The sequence below is a fragment of the Sceloporus undulatus genome, chromosome 1 (genome assembly GCF_019175285.1).
Source record: "Sceloporus undulatus isolate JIND9_A2432 ecotype Alabama chromosome 1, SceUnd_v1.1, whole genome shotgun sequence".
Classification (NCBI taxonomy): domain Eukaryota; kingdom Metazoa; phylum Chordata; class Lepidosauria; order Squamata; family Phrynosomatidae; genus Sceloporus; species Sceloporus undulatus.
Window position 1 is genome coordinate 80,072,880 of NC_056522.1, and position 11,346 is coordinate 80,084,225.

Consider the following 11,346-nt stretch of genomic DNA (forward strand, 5'->3'; position numbering starts at 1 on the left):
AAAGAAAAACAGGGAACCTGCTCCCTATCAAGATTCCCATTTCTCTTGCAGACCTCATGCCAAGGCCTGAGTCACCAGTAGGCCAGGAACTGAGGCCTAAGCCAAAAACGATTCATTCCATTTTCTCTATCCCCTTTATCTATCTATGCTTTTCTCAATGCTACTCCCAGAGATCTGAACTAAGTACATGAAAAAAAGTTGTGGAATAAAACTGAGGAATGCACATATCTTAATCTACTGGTTGTCCACCGCTCCTCTAGCAAAATGCTCTTCCACACTGCCTAAAATAAGGCACTCGTATCTATGCTTCAGCATCCTCAAAATGGAAAGGCACTACTCCAAATTAATTCATTGGTATTAATAAAATACTGAGAACACAAAGAAATAGGAAAGAGACAGGATGAACAGTGCAGACTCCATGCTTACCTCCTGGCAAAACAACACTGAAGGCTTTCGACTGAGGGCCTTGGCCCCTCCTGTTTGCTGCACGAATTTTGAAAATATAGCGCTCTCCAGGCTGCAGGCCATCCACTAGGGCAGATGTGGTGTCTCCCGGGTAGGAAATAGACTTTGCTCCAAAGGGCTTGAGAGCGGGGGCGTATGAGAGAATGTATTCTGAAATGATTTGGCAGACGGTTGGAAGGAGGAAACTGAAAACAATCCTGTTTCCAGCGGACAGACTGTATGGGTAGGATGAATTAGAACGTGCATTACTAAAATTAATACACTGGCAATGCACGTCAAGTCAACAGCTGGGGTATAAAAGACATCATTTATATAAAGTACGTTGAGTTAAGCATGAACATTTAATCAAACTTTTAAGACACAAATGTCCAATACTGTATTAATTAAATACCCCAGACTTTCTCACCCAGTATTTTACAGTTCATACTACTATTACTACTACTACCTTGGCTATCAATAGATATACAGGCACAGAATGAATCACAAATTGATGTAAACCAAGAGTTAGTAAAAAGTGCAGTCCATAGGGTACAACTTTGCTAATGCACTGATAGCACATGGCAGTGTAATAAATATTTCAAGGCCACCATGGCTCAGTAGCTATCATTTCAAGAAAACAATGGCTAGAATCCACATGGTGACATGTGTAAGTATAATCTTAGGTCAGTCAGTTTTCCTTCCTTTCTGTATGGTGGTATCCTGTGCCTTCTTGTACAGTGCCAATTTGTGTGTACAGGCACAGCTGTTCCCTTAGCCACTGACCAGCTACAGAGTGCATTCAGGACTTTCTGGCTGTCCTCATTCTCCCAAAGAAGCTCTGCAAGGGCTACTGGAGTAGACTTAGGCCCACACCTGCTTCCAAGTGGCAGCCAAAGGAACAGAAAGTACCTGCAAGCTGCAGTTGTAAACCCAAGGAGGAAATAAACAAGTTGGAACAGTTTCCACTGCCCTGATGTCACCATACGTATGCTGGTAGCGACTGATGCTCTGGCAGCATGCTTCCTGGGTCCTCGTGCATGTTCCTGGCTTCAGTAATCTTGATTTACAAATTGAAGCTGTGTGCAAGTGACATACCTCCTCCACCACCTTTCCAGGTCTTCCCTTGTATGATTGTTTTAGCATGTAAATCCTGATTTGTCTACACCAGGGTTGCCCATTTCATCCAAAATGGGAGAACTTCAGTTTAATGCCAGTTTAGAGGCCAGGTATTAAGTCAGGAACTGGAAACAATATTAAGCCAATATCTGAAAACAGGGAAGTCTTCAAACAAACCAGTATCTCTGTCCTGAATATGGCACACCAGAGGATAAGGAGGGAGCAGGGCATGCTGAAATGGTATATCTGCACTGACCCTAGTAGTAAAGATGCTGACTGTAGACTCCATTTTATGCTAAAAAATCTTCATATAGTAAGACTACGTCTTTACATTATGCTGGTAGCACTGAAGCAAGTACAACCTTGTTTCCTTGTGTCCCCATAGTAGTCAAATGATAAGCTACAGGCAAAATGGAAGGAGCCCATGCTATGGTTGCACCCCATACAAGCACCATCACTGGAGCAAAGCTGGTCTGAAACTTAGATCTCCAAGTCAACTACCTACCTTTCACTTTTCCTTCACTCTCTGAAAGAGCATCCCAAGTAGCAGCAACGGATGGAGTTTCCCCTTTTATTGGCCAAACATTCAGATTTTCTGGTGCACTAGTGGGGGCTGTTGAATATACAGGAGACAAAAAAGGAATAGTCAATGCCTAATGGAGTTAGACTTGGTCTTGAGCTTGTTTTTTAAAATTGTGGGGGGAATTTTTTTGTTTGTTATAACTCCCATGGTGTGACTCTGATAACTGTGAGATTCTAGGAGTCATCGCCCGCCCCGCCCCCCAATAAGCGTTTCCTAAATCTATTTTCCCACTATGGAACTACCTTTCTGTGGTGTAAGGACTGTATGTTCCTGTAATGCAAGAGTTTTACATGTCAAATAGGCTTTTGCTGAGGAGCCCATCTAAATATACCAAAGAGCTATTGACCAGCAGCAATAGTGGGGTATGACACCAGTGGAACATCTCTTAAAGATAACAGCAATGGCATGACGCAGAAGGAGACATGGGAAAAACCCTTTAAATATCTTTCAACATGAAACCCTTTCAATGAGATAATCCAAAGTGAAACAAGAGGTAGTGCCAGAAGATGGCATCCACAGGTCAGAGGGCACTGAACAAATTACTGGGATATAGTAGAGGACAACTATGAGTAGCATTGTGGCTAATGATGCCACTGGACTGAAGCCAAAAAGATGTTCAGCTGCTGGCCTACTCAGAGATGAAAGGAAAGTCTGAAACTTCACTGCATATATTATAGGAACATGGAATATGAGAAGAATGAATTAAGGGAAACTAGACATAGTAAAACAAGAATTGGTGACATCCTCTCTCTTAGAGTGCCTGTTTAGCCTTATCTATACACCAATGTTTGGTTGGGTATTAAATAACTTAGCAGCAGTAGCCTAAAGATGAACCAGTTTGCAGATAGCAAAATCTAGTGTCTTGTTGCTAAAAAGGTTCCCAGTTTATACCCTCTTTAGCATTTGTTTAGCCACTCCTCCCCTGCTCTCTCATTCAACCAACAGAGGGATCTGAGGTAAGGTAGGTGTTGTTACTATTCTACTTGTTTCGGTTAGTGTATCTGTTGAGGTTTATTTTCTCTCCCAACCTACTAAAGCAGGAGAGTGATTGAATTCTGCAAAGCCAATGGTTTGTTCATTGTAAACACATTCTTCAAACAGCCAAATAAGCAAATATACCTGGGCATCACCTAATGGCCAATACAGTGGGCCATATCTGTGGGGATTTGGTTCCAGAGTTCCCTCTGACATAAACCTCCCCCCCCCCAGATAATCATACCCGATATTATTCAATGGCAGTGATGTGAATGCACACACTTAAGCACATGTGCACTGACATTATCACAATTAAATATATATGGTGAGTGATGATCCAAGGGTAGTCAAATTAGCAGATCCAAAGCCCACCAATATGGAGGACCCACTGTATAGAAATCAGATAGACTACATAATTAGAAGCACAAGATGGAGAAGCAAAAACAAGACCAGGAGCAGACTGTGGCACAGACCATGAACTGCTAATATAAAAAACTGGAGTAAAGCTAAAGAAGAACATGAAACAGCCACTGTGCCAAAATACAACCTGAAGAATATCTCTGTCGAATTTAAAAATAATGTTAAAAAAAAAGATTTGCACTATTAAGCCTCATTTACTAGGAGCCAGAGGAAGTCTGTACTGAAGCTAGGGACACTGTTATGGAGGAATGCAAAAATACTGCTGCCAATGGTGAGGGCTTAGAATGATGATAGGTAATCCAAAAAATATCAAGAGCTACTGCTAACTATGCCTTCACTAAATGTACACACTGTCCTCCAAAAACAGAAGTCATGCATACAGGCCTCCTTCAATGGCACCTATTAGAACTTATCAATGTCATCATATTTCCGCACACGCTGTTCTTCCAATGGACAACTAATATTGTGAAAGGAGATGTGTAGGGGGAGAAATACGGGCTGTTTTAGATTCACAGAATGGGGTGAGCTCAGATATCATGAAAGATCAGAAGTGGAGCTAAAGGTATAGAACCCACCCGAACAACAGGTGCATATTTTCATTAGAACTCTTTCCTGCAGAGAAGTCTAGTCACTAATTAAGTGAATAATCAGTTGTTCAAGAAATGAACAGGGAGATGTTTCATGAGGCGCATTCACATGTGAAACAACTACCTCCAAGTTGCTGATCTGTCAGATAAATTATTTACAGATTATAAAATATAATATAATACATACCAGCTTCTGGAGTCCTTTGGTAAACTGAGGCACTCCACCTGCCTTCCTTTTCTCCCTGTGAAATTCGAATGGCAAATTCATACATGGTGTCTGGAATCAGTTTATCTACCAACACTCGTCTGTTATGTACTTGCTTGTAATCCCACCTTGCCGATTCCCCTTTCTCTCTGTAACGGACACTGTACTGCCTGGAAATAGTACAGAAAGGGACGTTATTAATCACAATAATAAACAATGCAGAGCAATACTTGTTCATACCTTCACAAGTCCATCCACTTCCAAACAATAGATCAGACTGTCTTCACTTGATATGCTAGGCAAATTATTAATGGACAGGAAAAAACTCAGCAACTATAGACCCATTCATGTGTCTTAGGAGTTATTCACACCGTGAAAATAATCTAGGGTGAATTCTGGTTAAATCTCCATTGTTGACTTTCATCCTGAATGCATCTGTTTCAGTTTGGAGGGGCTGCCAAAAAATCCACTTAATCTGGGATAATCGATATAATGCTTGCACATGTTGAGAAACTGAACTTGCAGAGATGTGCATTAGTGCTGAATAATGCGGTTCAATAGTGTGAATAACAAACCCGCAATGCATGAGTATGATGATTTGCATCATCACACTAAAAAAACCCACATCTAAATGACCGCTCAATGAAAGGATTCAAAATAATACATGAGGAGTGGTGTATATGGCCCTGCCCCTCTCCACTGCCACTGTTCGTATGTGCATTTCCACATTCCCCCAAGTATCTGATTGTGTGGAGAGCATCAACACACACAGAAGGGTGTCTTCTTCAGACTGTTACACTCCAAACACAGAGAGAAACAGGACAGGACAGCAGTGCTGGCATATAACTCTTCCCTTCACCACTTTTAATGAATGCTTGAACAGGATGTATGAGAGATGGTAATCTGGGCATGATTGTGTTTCCTTTTGTTCAGTGTCATGTGTTGCAATTACATTACAAACAGAAGTTTGGATCCAACAACTCCTGAACAGAATGAGAATTCCAACAAGCTCTTATTTGGGAACACTTGTGGAGAGAGATTAATAGAAAAACCTGTATTCATCTAGAAGAGGTAGGTTCTATAGCAGTTTGCGTGCTTCTGCAAGATTTCACACAAGCAAAAGAGTATTTTTAAATTTAATTTTACTTTTCTTGTACAATGCTACCTTTCTTTGCACAAGCATGAAGTGTAAACTTTAAAAAAAAATATCTGAATGTAAGACACCTTCGGTATGTGGAAGGTCATCTTTGGGACTACCCTAAAAGCTACTTTAAATGATTGCCCAATTACTCAACTCCAGAAAATGTATTATATATGTCTGTGGAAGGGGGGGGGGGACCAAGAGGGAGGACTAGGACTTCAGCAGAGCATTCCAAGAACCAAAAAATGGTAATTCCCAAATTTCCTTGGATACTTAAAGTACTTTGAATCCCATTTGACTTTCTAGTGAGAGTGGAGAAGAAGAGATGGAAGCCTCCATTGTCACCCTGCTGTAATGTTACTACAGTCATAGAGTATAAAACAGCATTAAGTACCTAGGAAATTAGAAAAGTGCCTTACAGTAAGTCAGGGCATTCATCCACCAAGCCCAGTATTGTCAACTCTGACTGGCAGTAATTTCTACAATTGCAGGCAGCATTCTTTCCCAACCCTACATGAAGATGTTGGAGACTGCGCTTAGACCCTTCTGTGTGCAAAGCAGATGCTCTACCACTTTACTATTGCTCCTCCACTATGTTAAGCTGGACTGATTTAATAAAACCAGTGTTAACTTCAGGGGTTCATATTCTAAGGCAGCTTTAAGGCCTGCAAGTGGTCTACAGATGGCATCTGACATTTCTACTCTCCTCCTTGCTATGTCTCCCACCTAGAGATGATCCATAAAAACTGGAGACTCAAGACCACGTCTGGACATCTGGCAACCCAAGTGAATGGTCAACAGTGACAGCGGGAAAGAAGAGAATGGCAACAAAGAGGATGGACACTCAGGGAGTGAGACACTGTGCCCATCATGCCCAGCTGACCATAATAATATTGGGGGGGGGGGAACAGGTGAAGCAATATTTCCTTAACCCCAATTTAAAACAAAACAAAACAAACACAAAACACTTCCTCTTCTTTTCTCTTCACTCTGTGGACCTAACAGGAGAAAAGGAGTACAAAAAAACAACAACAGTTGCTCATCCCTGAGAAAAATAGCACCTGCGTAACAGATATCATGATGCTTACATACCTGGAAGTGGCAGCTTTTCTCTGTTTCTCATAGATGGGATCTGTCCATGTAACCAGCACTGACTGAGAGGACATAACACGAACAGTGATGTCCTTCACCTCCTCCAATTCATCCTCCTCTGAAAAAAGATCATAAGAGCAAGCCAATAATGAGAATTTTGGGCATCACAACTTATTCAGATATTGCAGGGCTGAAAGAGGTGCACAAAGGGGCAACTAAAATTACCAAAGTCTAGGCAACTCCCCTGTAGAGTAAGCTTACAATATTTGGGGCTCTTTAGTTTGGGGGAGGGCAGGCAACTAAGAGGAGACATGGTAAAACCAGATTGTGCAGAAGACAGAAGTTAGGACAAGCACTCTGACTTTGCTGTGATCCACTACAGCATTTCTTCTGTCTTATGCTTGTTAACATAACAAGTATTCAAGCTGTGATATTAATAAAGGAATAAAGTAACAGGCGACACAACAAAGAGGTCATCCTGCACTTTGCCTGAATGGCTTATCCTTGGACCTTTCTTTTACAGCTCAGGAACTCATGGAACAGCCTATTACAGGTTGAATATCCCTTATCTTAAAATGCTTGGGGCCAAAAGTGTTTTGGATTTCAGATGGTCATTTTATACTCAATATTTTTAGTAATTTTGTGCACGAAACCAAGTTTGTGTATATTTAACCATCAGAAAGCACAGGTGTCATTATCTCAGTTACCCATGTGGACAATTTTGGATTTTGGAATATTTAGGATTTCAAAATTCCAGATAAGGGATACTCTACCTGTAATGATAATTTTAATTATTAGTAATTACCAATATTATTGGTAATATTGGGGTGAAGCAGATGGGGCAAAAGGAGTGGTCAGAGGCCACTCTCACCCTGATTACGCTGGGACCACTGTGGGACTGTGGCAACCAGACACCATGGCCCCATAGCAGCCACTGCCACCAGCCCAAACAGGCCATGAAAAAGAGTGGTTGGTAAGAAACCACTCCTTTTGCAGCTGGGTTTGGGCCACATTAGGTGGCTCTAGCATGTGCACATCCCACCCCCAGATCAGCCTGATGGTGGTCCTTTTGGGCTATCTGTTTGAGACCAATGATAGACAAGTTATACAAAAGGGTTTAATTTGCTTTATGTGCACAGTAGCTCATTCAGAAATATTGGATAAGATATCCTAAAGGAGAACCCCTCAAACACATCTCACAACTCACCTTCTGCTCTATATAAATTAATAAATTACTTTGTCTATGCCCACCTCAACAGCACATGGAGTCCCATTGTAAAAAGGCATAACAACAGCCAAATGCCCTGGTGAAAAAAAAAATTAAAGGCACCCTTTGAACAACTTCACAGAATTGCAAAGGAAGCTGTTCTTCTTTTAGAATTTTGTGTAATCTGTACGTTAATGTTTAAACAAAATGGAATGGACTTACAAAAGCAACACAGATCCCATTTGCATTGATTCATTCCTCCACTGGTACCTGAACTCATGAATGTCACTTTTTTGGATAACAACTCCCAGAATGCCCCAGTGTTGTAGTCCAAAAAAGTATTTTTTCCCAAGCTTTGGTCTCTTTTGAGAGCAGCCCTGGCACTTTTTTCCCTATAGAAATTCTTTGACGCCTTTCTTTGGTGCATCTTCCTTGAACTGGAGCTGTGAACTGAATGCAACATGAAATACTCAGCTAGCGTCAACACAACACTCTACAAATCTGTGGGCTAGAAGCAAAATCTCTGCTTCCTATTTTACACCACCTGTTCCTAATTCCCCACTAAGCAACCAGGATTTCACATTTGTTCCAGAGACAAATTAGATCAGACAGCTGAAGACTGTACCCCATGAAGATAAGATTATTCCATTACATCCTTACTATCTATACTGGAGCCAAGATGAATTTTACTTTTTAAGATAAAAATGATTGACATTTCCTTCTTTTAGGGCAATTTGCTCAATGTGCCATGCAAGCCCTGACCCGCACTGACCAATTGGCACTACCACCACCATCTTGAGGTTAGGGGTTAGGAAATAGCCTCTAGCTTTCATTTCCCATCATCTGCTCCTCCCACTACATCAAGACTAGAACGTCATCTTTCATTCTTGGGCCTATCTTCAAGGCTAACAAGTAACAGCTGGATTTCCTGTATTGTTTATATGGAAATTTAGCTGCATTCATTCCCAGTCTCTGCTTACATATGAAGTAATAATCAATGTACAACCAGAAATATTAAAGAGGCATGGGAGGCAGGAGGGGCTTTGCATTGGTCCTTCTGAAAGATGTCTTCTCTCCCCCCCTTTCCCCCCTTTTTCTTCTCTATTCCTTTTTTTATGTTGTGTTACCTCCTTTTAGATCAGAGGTGAGCAACTGCAGCCAGTCAGCAATTTTCTGCCCTGTTTCTTTAACTTAAAAGGTTTTTAAAAATACCTTGAATTCCTCCCAAACATTGTAATGGTTAAGGGTCACTAAATGCCCCAATTAATACAATTAGGAGAGTATTGCATTGCTTTTAAAGTGCCTCATCCCCGACGGGATAAAGGCACATTATTTTTAAAACTGGGTGTTATCACACTCACCAGTGCCTGGGCAAATGCAACCCATATGCAGCCCGGATCCCAGCCATGCTTGTCCAGTGGCTTTTCAAAATGGCAAAATCTCATTTTTGAAAAGCCACTGGATAAGCACGGCTGGGATCCGGGCTGCATACAGGTTGCATTTGGCTAGCCACCGGTGAGTGTGATAACACCCCATTGTAAAATTAAATGTGCCTTTATTCTGACAGGGATAAGGCACTTTAAAAGCAATGTGATAATCTCATTAGACTGTTAGATTTTACACCTATAATTTCAAAATTAAAATACAGAATTAAAATTAAAATAATTGTGGACAACTGAAGCTCCTTTGTGTTGACACAGTCTGGCCGGCAGTTTCCCCTGAAATACAAGAAAAGGTTTTTCCCTATCCAAACACTAGAAAAGCTTCCTTAACAAGAAAAACAGTAGATGAAACTGGGTCTTTCAAAATGCCAAGCATGAGCTCTGTAACTGCGCTCTCATCTCACACTATGGACAACAAATGAGTTTCAACAAAAAGGGAAGGTCTCAGAGGAAAGCCAAGGTAACCCCCATTTTTAATAAGGGCTTATTCTATAAGCTTCACCTTGAGAAAACTGCAGAAAGACTGTAAAACCTCACAAAGCTGACACAGTAAGCCCCTATTAAAAATGGCCACTGACACTCCACTCCACCTCAAGCACCCAAAATGGCGTGGCTCATCCAGCCAGCTTTGTCATCATGTTTTCAGCATTGACCCATGGATAAACCAATCCAGGTTTATTGGGTCAAATTTTTTGTCAAAATTTTTCCAACTTATACACAAGTATACACAGTAAGTTAGTGGGAGTCTCCAGAATGCATCCCATCATTTGCTTGTCAATATCATACTCTTTAGTACATTTAATAGATTTCAAACTATCACTTGTGAGGTGTGACTTCTTAATATTTGTTTTCTACTTTTTAAGAATAAATTATAACACAGCATAGTACATAACAAACATGGTATAACGGTTAGAGGATCACAGTAAGACTAAAGTGCTAGTGGCTAGATTTGCCAATAACCCATTTAAAACTAGCAGCCCCAATAATACTGCCAAATTTGACTTCAACTGAAATTAACTGGAAGTGATGTAAGACTTGGAGCGTGACTGCTCAGTTGAGTAGCAACACTGCAAAATTAGCAAGATCCCCCCTTCTATTAGTTACTATAGTTTAGCTCATGTCATTTACCACCATTAATATATTTAGTTCCCTACTATGTAGTATTTCTAACCCAATACAGTCAGCCCTTCTTATATACAGATTTTTTTATACGGGGATTCAAGAATCTACAATTTGAAAATGTTCCAAAAAAAGTATAAATTTCAAATATCAAACCTTGATTTTTCATTTTTATAAGGGACACCATTTTGCTATGTCATTATATTTAATGGGACTTGAGCATCCACGGATTTTGTTATCAACGGGGGATCTTGGAACCAAACCCCAGCGTATAACAAGGGTCCACTGTATTGTCTGATCCATTTGCTCACATTGTATATGGCATCCTGACAAGGCTTAATCGCATGCTACTAATTGCCTTCTTGGCCGCTTATGACAAGTACAGTCAAATTCCATATACTGTATTTTCATACATTAATCCATTCTAATGAATGAAATACCTCATTGAACCAAATGACCAGGGAAAAATAACTGAGGAAACTCTTCATCCCAAAGAAATTCAAAAGAACATTTATTATGCATGACATGAAATGGAGGGCAAATCTACTGCCAGTAAAATTTGGCTTACCTAATTTTTTAATGTCATGGCTTCTTTCTTTTGGCAGTGGTTTATAGCTCATCTTTCTGCTGCTTTCCCCATATCCCAAGTGGTAACCTGGATATCTACGGAAGTTTCTTGACCCTGAAGAAAGGGGTAGCCTCCATCGAACAGGCGATCTATCAGGAGATGAGGGTGGTGATCTGATGCGAAATCTCAAAGGTCTGCTTGGCACGTCCTTCTCTTAAAAAAATGTAAAAGAAAACAAGGAGATAAATGAAGATTGACCCTCAAGCAGTTGACCTACAAAGAGTGCTGGAACAGGCATTTCTGAAGCTCCATGAGTTGTTCATTTTGCAGGCAAAGGTTTGATAGACAGTGGAGCACAGCCAAGGCTTTATGAATCAAAGAGTACAGAGAGGTATAAATCAGGAATTATTTCCTCACCAGTGTTAATAGTCCCCTTTTATGTACATA

General features: G+C 40.6%; 1 protein-coding gene across 3 annotated transcripts in view; it reads right to left on the reverse strand.

Annotated features, from left to right (window-relative positions):
• The window catches only part of FNDC1 (fibronectin type III domain containing 1), a 63,910-nt gene extending 52,845 nt beyond the window's left edge, over positions 1–11,065 (reverse strand). For 2 of the 3 annotated variants that reach the window (XR_006101546.1, XM_042446486.1), the window contains exons 1-5: positions 10,900–11,065; positions 6,564–6,681; positions 4,313–4,500; positions 2,066–2,173; positions 427–615 (exon numbers count right to left, since the gene is read on the reverse strand). Coding sequence is in view for 2 of the 3 variants with exons in the window: in XM_042446486.1 (XP_042302420.1) it covers positions 427–615; positions 2,066–2,173; positions 4,313–4,500; positions 6,564–6,681; positions 10,900–10,951 (655 nt within the window). In the remaining variant the exon portion in view is untranslated. Of the gene's footprint in view, positions 1–426; positions 616–2,065; positions 2,174–4,312; positions 4,501–6,563; positions 6,682–10,899 lie in introns of those variants that run through there. The other variant, XM_042446485.1, reaches the window with a different exon arrangement.
• Positions 11,066–11,346: the final 281 nt, after the last annotated feature.